Here is a 15,502-nt window from a genome sequence, read left to right on the forward strand (position 1 = left end):
TGCTTTTATATCTCAGCCAATTAGTTGTTTTCTCCACTGCAGTTTCAGTATTACTCCTTGCTCTGTATTCACAGATGTTCCTGTGGCCTGTTGTTGCCTTAATGTCTGAAGCTTTCACATCTCTGCCTGCACAGTAAGTTAAAACTCTTTGTTCTTAGGTTTAGGTCTCCACTGTGTTTTACTACCCCAAATCTTGTAGCTCTTCAGGCTTTTTTTCTTCCTTGCACACTCCTCCTTTTAGTGCCTTTCCAAACTCCTGTTCTCTGCTCTAGAGTTAAGTGTAATAGAACCGTGTTCATACGTATGTAATCCAACTAAGAGACTGGCAGGTCACTAATTTGCCTCTTCCTTTTCTTTATTTGTTTTGTTTCCTTCAACTAGTGTGTAAAAATGTGAAATTAGAGTTTTCCAAGGTGAAATAGGTAACCACAGCTCAGGATAAATCATCTTCTTAAGCCCCGAGATAAAAAGCAGCGGGGAGCAGAGAGGTTCCTTCTTTGCAGGGTGGCTTAAATCCAGATTGTTTCATTGATACAGTTGTAAGTTATATCAGACTCAATGGTAAAGTCCTCAGTGTAATAATTTGTGGTTTCTTCTGCAGTTATTTCCTGCAGCAGTACACTTACCTCACCATGTAAAGGTGATGACTGAGGGGCATCTGTGCTTTCTTGACTTTGAAAACTTGGGCAGTCCTTCTCAGTCTGTTTACCTGTAGTTTGGCGGGCTGTTGCTGGATAAAATGCAATGTGTTGTGGTCTCCTGTTTAGTTCCTTTTCCCTAATCTAAAACAAAACAGAAAAACCCCAGTGCTGTGTAAAGAGGGATGGAAGTAGGTAGAAGATTCATTGATCATGTGCAGCATTTCTTTCTATCTTTGTACCCAAATGCAATCACAACATCACTCCAGTTTAGCACTGAACTTAGCCGATTTACTCTTGTCTGCATAGAATATGCTTTTTTTTTTTTTTTTTTTTTTTTTTTTTTTAATTGCAGGAAAAACTGCTTTAGAAGCTTCCCTCCTCTGCATATTTTTAGGATAATCTTTCAGGCTTTCAGCAAATTTAAACTGTTAACTTGGCCTTTCAAAATCTATGAGAGGAATACAGGATCCACTTGCTGCCATTGAATGCATTTTGGTAGCAGCCTGCACACAAACTCTCTGCTTTAGGTCAGTTTGTAAAAAAGCAGAGGATTTCATGTGGTAAAGCAAATATAGATAGAAGAATATGTGTAGAAGAATACACAACAGAATCAGATGACCTCTTTTTTTTTTTTTTTTTTTTTTTTTTTTTTTCTTCAGCAGTCTTCATGTCCTTTGCTGTAAAAATCATTCACTTCCTTGTTTCCAAACCACATTTTTTCCGGCCTAGCTGGTGGTTTCTTCAGCATCTTTTCCAGGGCATCTCTCTGTAGAGACATTAAAATATTTCAGCAGAGTCTATTTTGATGTTGGATTGACATTTTGCTGCTTGCCTTCTGCTTTTTTTTTTTTTTCTTCTTTTTCTTTCCATGCATAGAAGTGATAGACTCAGGTACTAAAGGAAGCCTGTAAATAGCAATGCGGTAATAACTTGAGTGTTCACTTGCTCAGGAGTGCTGTTGCAATGAGAGTTCCCATTTTCTGGTAAGTGATGAGTAGCTTTTAATGTTGCTGTGAAGCTTCTAATGTTGCTGTGTACCCAGTTGATGTGGGAATTCAGTAAAGAAAAGGAAGCTACTTTACTACTGCTGAAGAAATTTAAGGATGGTTTTGTTAAAGCTTCATAATCACATTACTGCTGGCCTCTGCTGCATGCAAATGAGCAGCCCAGTCCTAGATCTCTATTCCTGGAAAGATGCAGTGATTATCTGAGCAGCCAGGAGGATGAAGTCTACTATAAGCAGCTTTAACGGTGTTGAAGTCAAACCAGGGACCTCTGGTTGCTGAAATACACACTGTCCTGTTTATAAATCTCCTGGGATATCTGCTTGCCATACTTTTGCAGCCTTAAATAATTCTGTAAGTCAGACCTCGCTGCCAGAAGTGTTAAGTGCTGCAAATAGTATAGAGGGTGACTCATTTAGTGAGATGAAGGTGGAGCATGAATCAGTAGGAAGAAAACCAGTATTCAGAGGGGATGTTCTGAATGCAGGTGACATACAAGAAATCTGCACAATGTTCAATCATTGTAAAAATGAAACAATTGTTTTTTTTTCCAAAAGGGAAAAAAAAACCCAAAAAACAAACAACACTTCTTTCTAATGACAAAGGACTTTCTAACAGAACCCTAATGTGGGAATGTATTGCATGCTGAGATTGTCCTTCCTCACCGAAGATAAACTGTGGGTTACATTGGAAGAGGCAAATTGAATTCTTCCCTATGTGTCTATGCTGAGTGGAGTGCTCAGCAACAATGTTGCTTTCCAGGCAGTTAAGTGATCCTGTAAGCTGAGAAAATAATTTTCTTTGAATTAAACAGCTGTGAGGGATCAGGAGTCCTCATAGGTTCAAGGACTCACAGAATCACAGAATGATTTGGGTTGGAAGGGACCTCAAGGATCATCAAGCTCCAACACCCCTGCCTGTGGTAGGGCCGCCAACCTCCCCGTTCAATACCAGACCAGGCTGCCCAGGGCCCCATCCAACCTGGCCTTGAACACCTCCAGGGACGGGGCATCCACAACCTCTCTGGGCAGCTGTTCCAGCACCTCACCACTCTCTTGGCAAAGAACTTTCCGCTGATATCCAACCTAAATCTTCCCTCCTTCAACTTAAAACCACTTCCCCTTGTCCTGCAGTTATATACCCTCTCAAATAATTGATTCCCCTCCTGTTTGTAGGCTCCCTTTAGGTACTGGAAGGCTGCAATGAGGTCATCCTGCAGCCTTCTTTTCTCCAGGCTGAACAAGCCCAGCTCCCTCAACCTGTTTCCAGAGGGGAGGTGCTCCAGCCCCTTGATCATCTTTGTGGCTCTCCTCTGGGCCCTCTCCAACAGATCCCTCTCTTTCTTGTATTGGAGGCCCTAGACCTGGACACAGTACTGCAGATGGTGCTTCACAAGAGCAGAGTAGAGGGGGACAATTACCTCCCTGTCCCTGCTGGCCACCCCTCTTCTGATGGAGACCAGGATACCATTTGCTTTCTGAGCTGCTCACTGTTGGTGCACATTGTTTTTCATCCACCAGGATCCCCAGGTCCTTCTCTGCAGGGCTGCTCTCAAGGGTTGCTCCTCCCAGTCTGTGTTCCTGGGGTTCCTCCCAAGTGCAAAATCTTGCACTTTGTCCTCCTTGCTCCTTTTCTTATAACTGGGAGTGATGTGACCCTTCTTCCAGTCACCTGGGACCTCACCTGACAGCCAAGACTTTTCAAATATGATGGAGAGTGGCTTGGCAACCACCTCAGTCAGCTTCTTCAAAACCCTGGGAACCCATAGTGAAAGCTAACTGCAATGGAAAAGCTAAAATAATTACCTATGCATATTTTCTATAAATGGGAACTCACAAGTAGATCAAATTCCCATAGGCAGTTCCATTTGAGACAATATATTTGGATCCTTCTGGTTACCCTCTAGCTCACACACATGAGAATGTTTCTAAAGGTAGACTTGGAAAAAAGGTACTTGATTGATGATATGCTACAACTAGCCACTAATGAACTAAAGAAAAGCTTAATGTAACTCGGCAGTGGTGAGCATGAAAATCTGTCACATTGGACTTCAGCTAAAATATTTTCAAGTGCTGGAAGAAAAATAGTCGTTACTTAAAAAAACAGGAAACAAAAAAGCCTAAATGCCAAAACACAATCACACAAAGAAATTTTGGTATCTGCCGTTTAGGTGGAAGTCCTGGCTCTGCTGAAATTTTTGGCAGCAGTCACTGTTAAAGTTACAGAGGGTAGTTTATCTTGTTGTGTGAGCAGCTCTTCCTGGCTCTGTTAGACTAGCCCCCCAAAACATTGCTCTCAGAAGTACTCACCCCTTAGAGCAGTGATGCTTAGAAACAAGCCTCTTAGCCTTTACTGCTCAGAATTCATTTGGTTCAGGATAAAGTGAAGGACAAGTCAAAAGACTGAAGGCTTCTAGTGCAGTGGTTTCAGAGTTTTGGCAATGGTAGGAAATCCTGAGAGGACAAGTAATGCTACAAACCTTAAGAGATGCAGATACTTACATGGAGTAGAATTACACACAGGAAAGGAGAGCTCCCACAAGGATATCTCAGTCTCCAATATTACTGTAAAAATAACCCCAAACCTGGTTATACTAGTCTTTCATAGTGCTATGAAAAGCTTAGCACTATGAAAACTCTTTTCTTTGTCACACCTATTGCTGGACTGAAATTCACTACAAAGCCATTTGTCCTTACGTGTGGTCAATTCCAAAATTTCAGGTGTGATTTACCCGTGTGCTCACAATCCAGCACCACATGTTGTAATTTGGAATGTGTTAGGGTAATAACCCTTTTCTACTGTCTGTATTCAGTGCATTTAGACCCTCTGTTCATTGATAATTTAGCTCTAACGTAATAAATTATTCTTACAGGAGGCAGCACAGGCCAATTTTTCGATGGCTACTAAGGGAGAGCTAGCAGCTAGTGGCAGATTTATGTTTTCAGTTGTAGGTTGCCCAGCAGTGGGCCCAGCTCAAATGTGAAATATCACTTGGAAAATCTGGCTTTTTTTGGTGAAAAGTTCAAGGCTCGCTTTTTTAAAAGCTGTATTGATATATATACATTAATTCATTTTTTAATACTGTTGAGGGGGAAAAAGCACCAACATCATAGGACTCTGCTTCTGTAAGGAGGTGGTATAGAGAAATTCCCTAAGGAGAAGTTGCTCAAACTGAGCTTCTGTCAGTAAAAGAGTATGTGCCATTTAATAGCAGAGAGCTTTTTAATACAGGAGGGAAAAAAAGAACAGATGCTCACCTGTTTTACAAAGGGGAAAAATACAAAAACCTGCCTGCAGGATGTTAACTAAATCTAGCCACAGAGGGAATATTCCTCTCAGATACTCCAAAAAATAAAAAATAAATGTCTGAGCGAAGTAAATAAAGGCTACGGAGGAGCTGCACTCAGATATTTTTCAGTCCCTATTTCCAAAATACTCACAGTAGGAAGTGTATTGTGCTGCACCACTAGCCAGACCGTTACGTGAGACTTGTTCAGTGCCTTTTATGAAAGTTTCCACGTTACCTTGATGTAAGTGGTCAAGGTTAGAGATGAGTAAATGCCTCAAACTTCAAAGCTACTCAGAATCATCCTTGGTCTGAGCTTGAATTGTCTGTGTCCAGTCAGTCCAAGGACTGTGCTTTGGATGCAGCCACAAATGGTGTTAAACTTATTACAATCTCCTTATGGGTTTTCTCCCTCCCACCATCTGTACTTGAAGCCCTAGCTGTAAAAAGCAACTGATCCTTAGCACAATGCTTAACAACAAAGAACGAGCTTGAGTTCAGAAGCCAAAATAAGTCTCAGGTTATTATTCAGAATGAAAAGAAAATGGACACTTGTTTCTTAATCCAATACTTGTTCTATAAAATTATTTTTAAAAAATCAAAGCAACAACATAACTAGACAAAAAAGCTCACAACATTTTCTAATGGTTTTTCAGTCTGAGATCAAATGCAAATGTAATTATTAGTAATTATTAGTGATGTTTCTCATAGTTTTGTGGACTTGAGAAACAAGTTTATGGCATGTACTCTCCAGTGAGTTGTTCAAAGAACTAGTCTCTTAATACCACCCCTTTCTCTTCTATACCCATTTGAAACAAGCCTGGAAGCTGTAAACAACTGAATGAATACTACTGCTAGCTTGTTTTATTAGCATCCTCATTATACAGTTTTATGTTCAACATCTTGCCTCTAAAATTGTAGAGAAGGTTTGTCTGGATGCTGTGTGTGTAGAGAAATCGACTCTCATGGAGCTCACAAAAGAGTCAGAACTCCATAGCAGAGATCTTGTGTAGTGTAATGATGCTCACCTTGTTTTCGTGTGCTTCTTCAGTCCTGGCAGCAGTACTTTGGCTCCCGATTATTCCCTGCATCCTCAACTCCTCAAGAATGTCTGATGATTTTTGTCTCGCTGTTTCTTGTAAGGGCCGTGATTTGCTGATGAACCCACTGGTGAGCAGTGCATCTTGAAAAGATGAAAACATCAAAGCACTTAAATCATGAAGTTTTGTTTGAACGCCATCTTCAAGGTGAGCTTTTAATTGAAGAGATTGCATTCCGAGAACATGTTGTAGAGAAGGCCTGCTTGAGGATCTCTTTATGACTTAAATGCTGCAGTAAGCTTTCTAATGTCTGGAAAACTGGAGTTCAGTTTCCCAGTATGGCAGTTATACCCAAAGGGCCAAATGCATGGAAGCAGGTGCTGAAGGTTTGTGAAGACAATACGTTCCCAAAGAGAGGCTATGGACAGCTGTTTACAGTTCACGTTCTTAAGCATTGTGTGAGCTGGTTAGAGAGGACCCATTAATAGGCTTGTATTATCCCATCTTACACTGGCTGTCTTGTAAAAATCACTGTGCTCTTCTGTTAGATGAATGCAAATTTTCATATGCTTTCATGGCTTATGATTTTTGTTGCAACAGTGCATTTAAGCATTATCACATGCATTCCAACACTTAATCGTGTACTTATAAACAACAGTTAAGAATAATTCCAAATTATTTTGATAACCCTTCTGAGGGGCTGTTTAGTTTCCACTTATTAGACATGATTAAGCAACGAGTTTGCCAAGACCTATCAGGTATTTCAACCCTCAGCTGACAGTTATCCCATCTGCCCAGTCCCTACTGGCAGAAAATAGAGCTTTTGTATGAAGAATACTTGGATCAAGTCAAAATCACAGTTACTTGATATCTGCCCATCTTTGTAAGCAAAGTGGCTATGGCAGTGTTGGCTTTTCTTTAATTTCTGGTTGTAAAACACAAATACAAAACATCTACCATCTTGTATAAGTTGACTCCCTCTCTCTCCTAAAATAACTGAATCAGTCACCCAAAAGGCACCAAGGCTCAGATGTCTGCCAGTGCATGTAAATACCAGAAGGCTGTTTGTGCTAAAACATCCTTTGGCAAATAATAATAATAATAATAATAATAATAAAAAAGCATGATAAATGGACAATATTGATTAGCAATGTCCATTTGTATGAGTTTCACTAATGCATTCATTCAGGAGAAAAAAAGAAGCTACACTATCTCTTTTTTGTTTCTTGAAACAGAAGCTTGAAGGGTGATTTCAAAAATTCTGTTTAGAAATTTCCTGTGAAGTTGTCTTTTTAGCAAGGACAAAGGAAAGGAACTCAGCTTAATGAACTTAAATGAAACACTTAATTTCAGAGCAAGCAAATCGTTTTGTTCAATCTGAAATGAAATCCTTTCATCACATCCTTCTGTGGCGTTGGGAGTTAAGTCTTCTTTAATGAATAGCAAACATCAGTAATTACTCCTTTTGTGTTCAATTTGGAATATGTTATTGGAGCCCTTCTATATAAGAAAGAGTAAATAGCCACTTTAGATTTTCTGTTCAGTGTTTTGTGAAATATAAGCTGTTCACAGCACTTGAAAAGTAAACTACAAAACTTCGTTATTCACCGAAGACAGTACTACTTTTCCATCAACATCTCTTACATCAGTATCCTAAGAATACACGAGAGTTTCAACTTAGACATTCCCTTGCACTTAAGAAATTTAGAAAAAGTTCTTAGCAGATCTCTGCGTCATGCTGTGATAACTTTGGGAAATTCTGTTGTTTTCTTTATATGATAACTTGCCCTGAAACTTTTTGCTGCAGTCTTAAGTAATGGCGTGGCATTTACTCACTGTCTGCTAAGAGAATTGTGTTTGCTGTTCTGTTTAGGGGGGGGGGGGGGGAAGAAAAAAGAAGGAAAGCATGACTTGATAGCATCAGGCTGAGAGCACTACTGTGGGCAATGTGTGTTCCCAGTGTGCCGTGCCATAATCCCTGTTAGCGAGTGCTACCTCTGGAGACAACAAGGCTGAGTATGTTCTCCTGGTCTGTTCCCAGAGTCTGCCAAGAAAAGTATATACCCTTCTGCCTGTTCTGGTAGCGAGAGCTGAGTCATGCTGCAGAACATAACAAGTGGTTAGGAAATACTTCCCACTACTATTGCAAGGCTTCAAACCAGTGTGAAGAGCTCGGTCCTTGTGGTGTCACAGCAGTGACTTTACTGTGAATTGAAGAGGGCTGGCAATAGGCTCAAGATGGTTCATTTCTAGGTCTCTATCCCTGGAGCTGATATGACCTTAAACTACTGTTCACCTGCGCTTTGTGCGTTGCTTCTTTTTTCAGACAGTGTAAATCTTTCTGTTGATTTCTCATGAAAGCCTCCCTCGCTGGCTTCAACTTCAAGTTTGCTTCCATTCTCTGAAGTGTCCCCTGTCCAAGCTGCCCCTTCGTGTGAGGTGGCAGCCCATGTTTTGTCAGCACTGTCACTTGTAGTCTGCAAGAAAATGAAGAAAGGAATGAGAGAAGTCCTTGAGGACTCCTGAATGTGTAAGGAGAAACAGTCTCTAGAATAGTCCTGTAGGCTTGACACGTTCAGAGTAAAGTGGAATATAGTGACATTCCTGATAGTTATCTGTGCTTTGTCACGGATTGATTGATGTTCATGGTGATGAAAGGTCTCATATAATTTCAGAAAGCAAAGAATGACCTTAATCTTGAATATGTCCATAATCCCATTGCCTGTACTGCTGTATTGGTTTAGTACTTCTAAGTGCTATCTGTACGTTGGACATTGGTTAGAAATTTCAACTCCAAGAGTTTTTAAAATAAGGTAAGGTTTTAAACTCTCTAAGTGAGAGCTTTGCATTTGCAAACAGTGCAGGAGTAGAGACTGGATATATTCTTGTGACTGAGTTGGGGTTCAGCCAGTTCAATTGTGCAAACCTCACAAAATGCACATGTTTCACGTAATATTTGGATATATACAAGCTCTCTGCCTCAAAATAATTTTTTGAGGCAATATGTACCCTGCTGAAGTGCTGCAAAATGATGCAGACTGTGAGAGGCAAATTTTCAGCTGCTGTAAAATCAGGTCATGCATGTGGCCAAATGGTGAGTCTCATTCCCCTCTGGCTTAAGACTCATATGAAGCTAAGAGATAACACTGTTCATAAAGAGCTCCCTGGCAGGCTCTGAGATACAGCAGAACTGCTTCTCTCTATGCATATATCCTTGTACACTCCCGTGCTAAGACATCTCATAACATACTCTGTACAGAGACTGTTAGGAAGAAATCGCTACCTGGATTCTGGCTTCATGGTTGTTCTGTAGCTCCTCAGAAGACAGCTGTGCTGCAGCAACCCTTTTAGATGTATTGCAGCCCATGATGAAATGGGGACCATCTGCTTCTCCCTGTTGCAAGTCCAAGCAGTGGAAATGCCCTCATCTCATCACTGGGAGTTTGGTTATTCATGATCACCATGGCATCAAACTGTTGCCCGCGCCTGTTGCTACAATAAATAGCACCACAGAAGGCTTTCATGTTGTGTCCTGGCGTGCAGACCTCATTGTCTTTCACCAGGCTCCCTCATCTGAAGCTGAGAGGGAATGTGCTTCTTCTCAGCTAGCTGGAGATGTTGATCTGCTGGTCACTGAGGGGGTCACTGAACCTCCTGAGGGAACTGAACTGAAGACATTTGAGTGTCTCCAGCTTCTTATCTTTTTTTTTTTCTTTAGGAATGACATACTATCAGATAAAGTAAAACATACATTATCAGTCTCTGGTCAGATTTCTTAAGTATTTCTCATCTCCGTTAGAAATTGGGGAAAAAAATAACTCCCAATTTTAGCATTCCAAACAGCTTGGCAAATTTTTAAATGAGAGGAGATGTAGTCAGGAAACAGGCTGGCTGTGGTTAAGGAAAATGTTTTAAATGTCCTCTGAAATCATTGTATAATTTCTTGATTACTGTTTGCATCTGCTCGCATCCTTTGAGATAGATGTTTGTAGGAGATGGAGGAGGGAAGAACCCAACACCACAGTTTGTGCTTCCAAGAGGATTTTGTAAAAGCTGTCAGAGAAATAGGAACAGAGTGCTGCCAGTTGAAGATCATAGCTGATCGTGTCTCGGGTTACTTTAGCTGAGATCAACAAGTATTGAAGTTGGAAGAAATAATTATTTTTACAAATAATGAAAGAAGCAGGCATTTTGCATAAAATCAAAGTATTCAAAATACCGTATGCCAGTGAGACGGTATTTTTGTTGTGTCCTGAGATGCTGGTAACAAATCAGTGTCAGCTTGTGACCTTACTCTGGTTCGTACTGGAAAACCAACTGTAAAACTTGCCATTTTTTTCCATGGATGTGAAACTGAGATGTTCACATGACAGATGAGCCCTTCAAGTGGTAAGGTTGATGAGCTTTCAGAATCAAACAAATCCCAGCACTGAGAGAAGGACTCCAGCCTGGGAGATCATTCTGGAGGCACGGTTGCAGGCAGCCCTCTGTGTTTCTCTTGTCTGCAGTCCAAACGAGTCAGCTGGGGTGGCTGGAAAGCCACAAACTCTTTTACGTGGCAATGAGCCTGAAGTAATCTTCTCTGCCTCAGCATGCCTCATTCTATTGTGCAAAGCACTGCACTAAGGTTATTATATGGTTTCCAGGATGTAGCTAACATCTCTCTGTGCATGACTGTTCATACCTACCTGTGCTGGCATCCTAGAGCTGCCGGAAAGAATCAAATGTGATTATCCTGTCTCTTAAGAAATGAGTCTGTACAATTTTTCTTCTTTTTCTCCCTTTTATGCACAATCAAAGGAGGCCTGTTTCTTATGTCTACTTTGAACTCGCACAGAACTCAAGTCAACCTTTTGGTGCGCTGATTCATTGTTGTCGCTTTTCTGTTGTTCCTTTCCACTAGCAGAGGTTTGTAGGTTTGTGTGGTAATGCTGAAATATAATTGCTGCTCAGCGTGTGTCAGGATGTGATGTACAGGCTGAATTTCTTGTTTGAATTTCTGATTAAACACTTGCAGGGATGGTGCAATTCTAAAACTTGTTTGTAAGTAAGCAGTAGGTGATATTTTAGTCATTCCAAAAAGGTGATTTTTATTTGCTCCTTCAAATGCAAGTAATAAAATAGAAACTGAAATTCAGTTTCTAAAGTAAGGAAATTGATCAAGTGTAAGATTGTAGGTTCTAGCATAAGTGGAAACAAGGTAACCTTTATGATTCATATTTTACAAATTCTTGGTACATAAAAAGAAAAATAGGTGATCATTTAAAGAAATAGAATATGCAGGATATAACAAATGGCATGAGAATTGCACTCATTTATTCTGTTGAAATGAAAAGAACCTTCTCAGATCTTTACAGTTTGTACACCTAAAGCCTGAGCCTTGATATCTCACGCATGTGATTAAGTTGCCAAGCTGGTCATTGTTTTCAAGCAATAGGAGCTGCACACTTCAGACTGATCAGACTGAAGATCAGACTGCTCTCAAATCAACACTGACTGAAATGATGGAAGATCTTCCCCTCATTTTAGTAGCTTTTCGTGGGTTTGTAAAATGGAGAACAAGCAAATTTTACTACCATCAATGTGCTAGGGTGTATGGGGTTGTTTGAAAGAGGGCAGTTCTTCATGAATACAAATACAGGATATTTCCCTTTAAGAAAACCCATGGAATACAGCATATGTGAACCACAACTTTAAAAGTGGAAAGAGAGAGGAGCTGTGAAAAAGCCAGTAATGGTGGGAAGGGGAAATGTGCTGGCCTCAATGTCTTGTCTTGTGAGAATGCAAACCAAAGCCAGTCACACGGATGTGCATGTTGGGGAAAAATGACAATGAAATCAGAAACAGCTGTCTCCATAATTGCTTGTGTTATATGGAGGAAATTGAAATGCATCTATATTTTAAAATAAGAAGAGTTGTTTTCAGAACTCAAATCTGAAGTTGTTAGGTGATTTGCAGGATTGTTTTGAAAACTGAATGGGAACAAGGGCATCTCAGTGTCTGCAACCTTATCAGCTGTCTCCTCTGTAAGCTCCTCAATTAGTGAGCTACTGCAGAGAAGTGAGAACAGAGACCATCCGTGGAATGGCTTTCCTGATACAGAGCAGCATTTTGTTGGTCTTGGTAAGTAGAAGAATTGTCATGTAATACCACCAGCCTGGTATGTCTGCAGATCAGAAAAAACACTCTCCTCAGGTTCTGAGGCTGGTTCAGGTGATTGAAAAAACTTATGAAATTTTTAGTCTGATAACATTGCTATTGAGTTTGAACAATAGAAAACTACAGGGCTGAGAGGGGCAGAAGACAGAAAACAAGCTGAGTTGTACAGTGAGCAGAAGGAGGGGAGAGGGACAGAAATCAGAGGTTGAGCGAGAAGATATGGGCCTTACTGTGTGAGGTAACCAGAAACACCGGATGCAGACCAAAACTAACAAATCTTGTAACAGAAATCAAAGCGTCTGAAGACCAGAGGCTGCATTTCAAAGGTTGTTGCTTAGTTGAATCCAAGTAGACTTTAATAGCCATGCACTGTATAATGTTTCTTTCCCCACCGTTTCTTCTATCTTATGTGGTTGGAAGTGGATAAATTTCCGGGCTTTCACCTTAAGGGTAACCCCCAACTACAGGATGGTTGAAGACCAGCTCTGCCTGAAATCCTGAATTTCAGTGCCATGGCATGCTACACTTCCAGCACGTATACACAGAGAGTTTGACTCCTGCTGAGAAATTTTCACCCTGCTGCCTCCACAGAGCATCTGCTATGGAGACCAGGGTAGTCTGAGTTTCACAGGGATGACAAAAGGCACTTGAGACAAACATAGGCCTCCTGCCTAATTTTGACCTAGAGCAATGGGGCACAAGAGTTTTTCAAAGAGTAGCAGCACAAAAAAAGTGGTGGTGAGTGGGAGAGTTTCAGCCCAAACAAATCGGCTGTTTTCAGTACACGGAAAATAAGTTTATATTTTTGGGCTGAAGCGTTCCTCCAAGAGGGCATTGCCTCACTGAAGGTTTACCCCAGCTCTACAAGATGTCTAGGCTGTCTGGGAGGTGCCTAGAGGCTGAGCTTCCCTTCCCAGAAGGGCTAAACACCTCACAGAGCTGGGCTTTCACGTGGAGCCCGAGCTGTGGTATGAGCCTTAATATTTGGAAAAGCTAGGAATGGGAAGAAGACTAGAAGGAGATGAGCTGACTGAGTGGCTGTAGCCATAAGGACTGATTGCTGGTTGTACATAGCTAAACCAGCTCCATGGCTGACTTTCCTGTGTGTGTTGTATTTCAGTATTGTGTGTGATCCAAGTAGCATACGTAATCTCTCCATGGTGACTGCACGGCATTTGTTTCTATTTAAGGAGAGAAAGAGGTTTGGGTTTTCTGCCAGAATTCCCACTCAGGTAATTACGCTTCTGCCTGCAGAATTTCCCTCTAGCTTCAATTGTAGTAGTCGTTCTTCATCCCACTCCTAAAAAGCACCAGCACAGACCTGCTGATGCATTTCAGGAGTGTGGCACTGGTTGCTGTGCTGACACAATGCATGACCCTGCCATGCATTGCTTCTACTTGATTTGTTCCTAGTCAAGATTGCTGCACATAGACACTCTGCTCTGCAGTTCTCCTCTTTCTATGCCTGACTTCAGCATAACAAGTTGGTCTTGCTGGTGATACTGCTAGATGATAGTGAGACAGCCAGCTGGAAGCCAATGAAAAGATGATTAAGAGCCAAGAAAAAAACATATGGAGAGAGCGGGATTTCTTTTCACAGAGTTTTAAGTAAAAGTGTTTGTCTTTGGATCCCACTAGCAGTTTTTTTTCCCTTCTTTCCATCAATTTTATGGGTGGCAAGTAGTTACAGTTGATTAACAAATTCTACCAGATCTCTTTAGCTAGAACAAATGTTGTATACAGGAGAGAATTCTGTCAATATTAAAAATCAGCTGGCCAGCCTTTTGATGAAAATAAATATTTAATGGCCAATAGGCTGATGTTAACTACAATGCTACGCGTGTTACCAACATTCTATAAATAACAGTTTTGCAAAATATGATCTATTGCATGAAAGATCTTTTGTCTCAAATTTAGATTATGTGATTTTTCTGAACTTAGGACAGCAGAGCAAATAGAGTGCAGCACAGTCTGGAAAGCAGTTCTGCAGATTCTTCACTCTCTTTGAAGTCAAAGAAAATACAGGCCTTGTTCGCTCAGTCCTAGGCAGAGATTTAACGTGGATGATGTCCAACATTAATAAAACATTAATAAGCTAATACTCAGCAAATATAGCATAGTAAACAAAACCAAGGCAATTGAAACAAATTATCGATTCATGGAATTTAGTCTTTCTCTTGACAGAATGTTCGCATGCAGATTGTGCTGCTATTGAATACATTTCTTATTCAGATTTACTAAATGAATGTTATGGTGAGAGTGTGGGTTTAAAAAAAAATATCTGTATAGTTCACATCCTCAGGAATCAAGCTGTTTCACATATGTTATTGTTTCAGCTTCCCTAACTGACTAAATTCTGTTCAACTAAATAGCACCAAATCCCCACTTGAATCTCTATGAGGAGTAGGGGTGCTCACATTCTCTTCTTGGGGCTGCAGTTTTCTCACGAACATGTGGCAGTTCATGAAAAGGCTCCTAAGTAGGAAGTGAGAGTTTGGGAGCGAACTTAGTGTCTTTCTTTTCAGCAAGAACAACTTAATTCTGCCAGTTGCTGTTCCTAGAAGATTCATTCAGGTACTGTGCTCCTTATTACTTGGGAGTGCTAATTTTACTCTTACCGCTGTGTTCAAAAGTGGCTTTTGCGTAGTGCTGTTTTGAATAAGAATTCAGGCTGGCCTTCAGTGGCTTTAATTGTAATGTGGTGAAATGAAGTGTGTGTGTGGGGATGGGGGGCACTGGCATCTGACTGTAAGGCTGCCCTGGCTGTTTGAAGGACAGAACTCCATGGTTTTCACGACCTCTGTGTTCTGTGCAGAACTGGACCAGGAAGACATAAGAGCTCTTTCCTTCTCTGTCCAGCTGGAAAAGCTTCATAATGTTGAAAGATGACGCTTATCTGAAATGTGTTGTTTGCCTGCATCTCTTTTTTGTTCTTCCCCCCCTCCCCAAATAACATCAAACTCTTCATGCTCCTCTTTTAAACTTGGAGTGCTACTCATGTCCCCATCTCAGATGCTTCTGCTGTCAGCCAAATGCAGCAGCCTTTTCCATCCTTACTGAAACTGCTGACATAAGTGTATCTGTTGGTCTCAACAGGATCTGTGTTGTCAATCTAATGGGAATTGGTGGATTTTCTGGTCTTCTGAAGAAGTATTGTTTGTACCCTTGAAGATTTCTCACAGATGACATGAAAGAGTCCTGTGCCCTTCATTAACAGTTGTATTTGATCTTCTGCATGGAGTGTTTTTGTAGTAAATGTCAGTGGCAGAAGGCAGCCTTTCTATCAGATGGGTTGGGAATAGACCAGAGGTCTCACTTTGATTTGCTGGGCTGAGATTGCCTGCTCTTTAGGCTTACTACTTGATGCTAGAT

The 15,502-nt window shown here is 40.9% G+C and overlaps 1 protein-coding gene across 1 annotated transcript; it reads right to left on the reverse strand.

Annotated features, from left to right (window-relative positions):
* Positions 1-509: 509 nt before the first annotated feature.
* On the reverse strand, positions 510-9,338 carry STMND1 (stathmin domain containing 1; the record flags this gene model as incomplete). The annotated part of the gene is given in 6 exon segments (XM_079533850.1): positions 510-782; positions 1,281-1,325; positions 1,327-1,407; positions 5,960-6,114; positions 8,268-8,448; positions 9,255-9,338. Coding segments are annotated over 6 exon segments (819 nt in total).
* Between the last annotated feature and the right edge of the window lie 6,164 nt (positions 9,339-15,502).

The sequence above is a fragment of the Tetrao urogallus genome, assembly GCF_951394365.1.
Source record: "Tetrao urogallus genome assembly, chromosome: 3".
In the NCBI taxonomy this organism is placed as follows: domain Eukaryota; kingdom Metazoa; phylum Chordata; class Aves; order Galliformes; family Phasianidae; genus Tetrao; species Tetrao urogallus.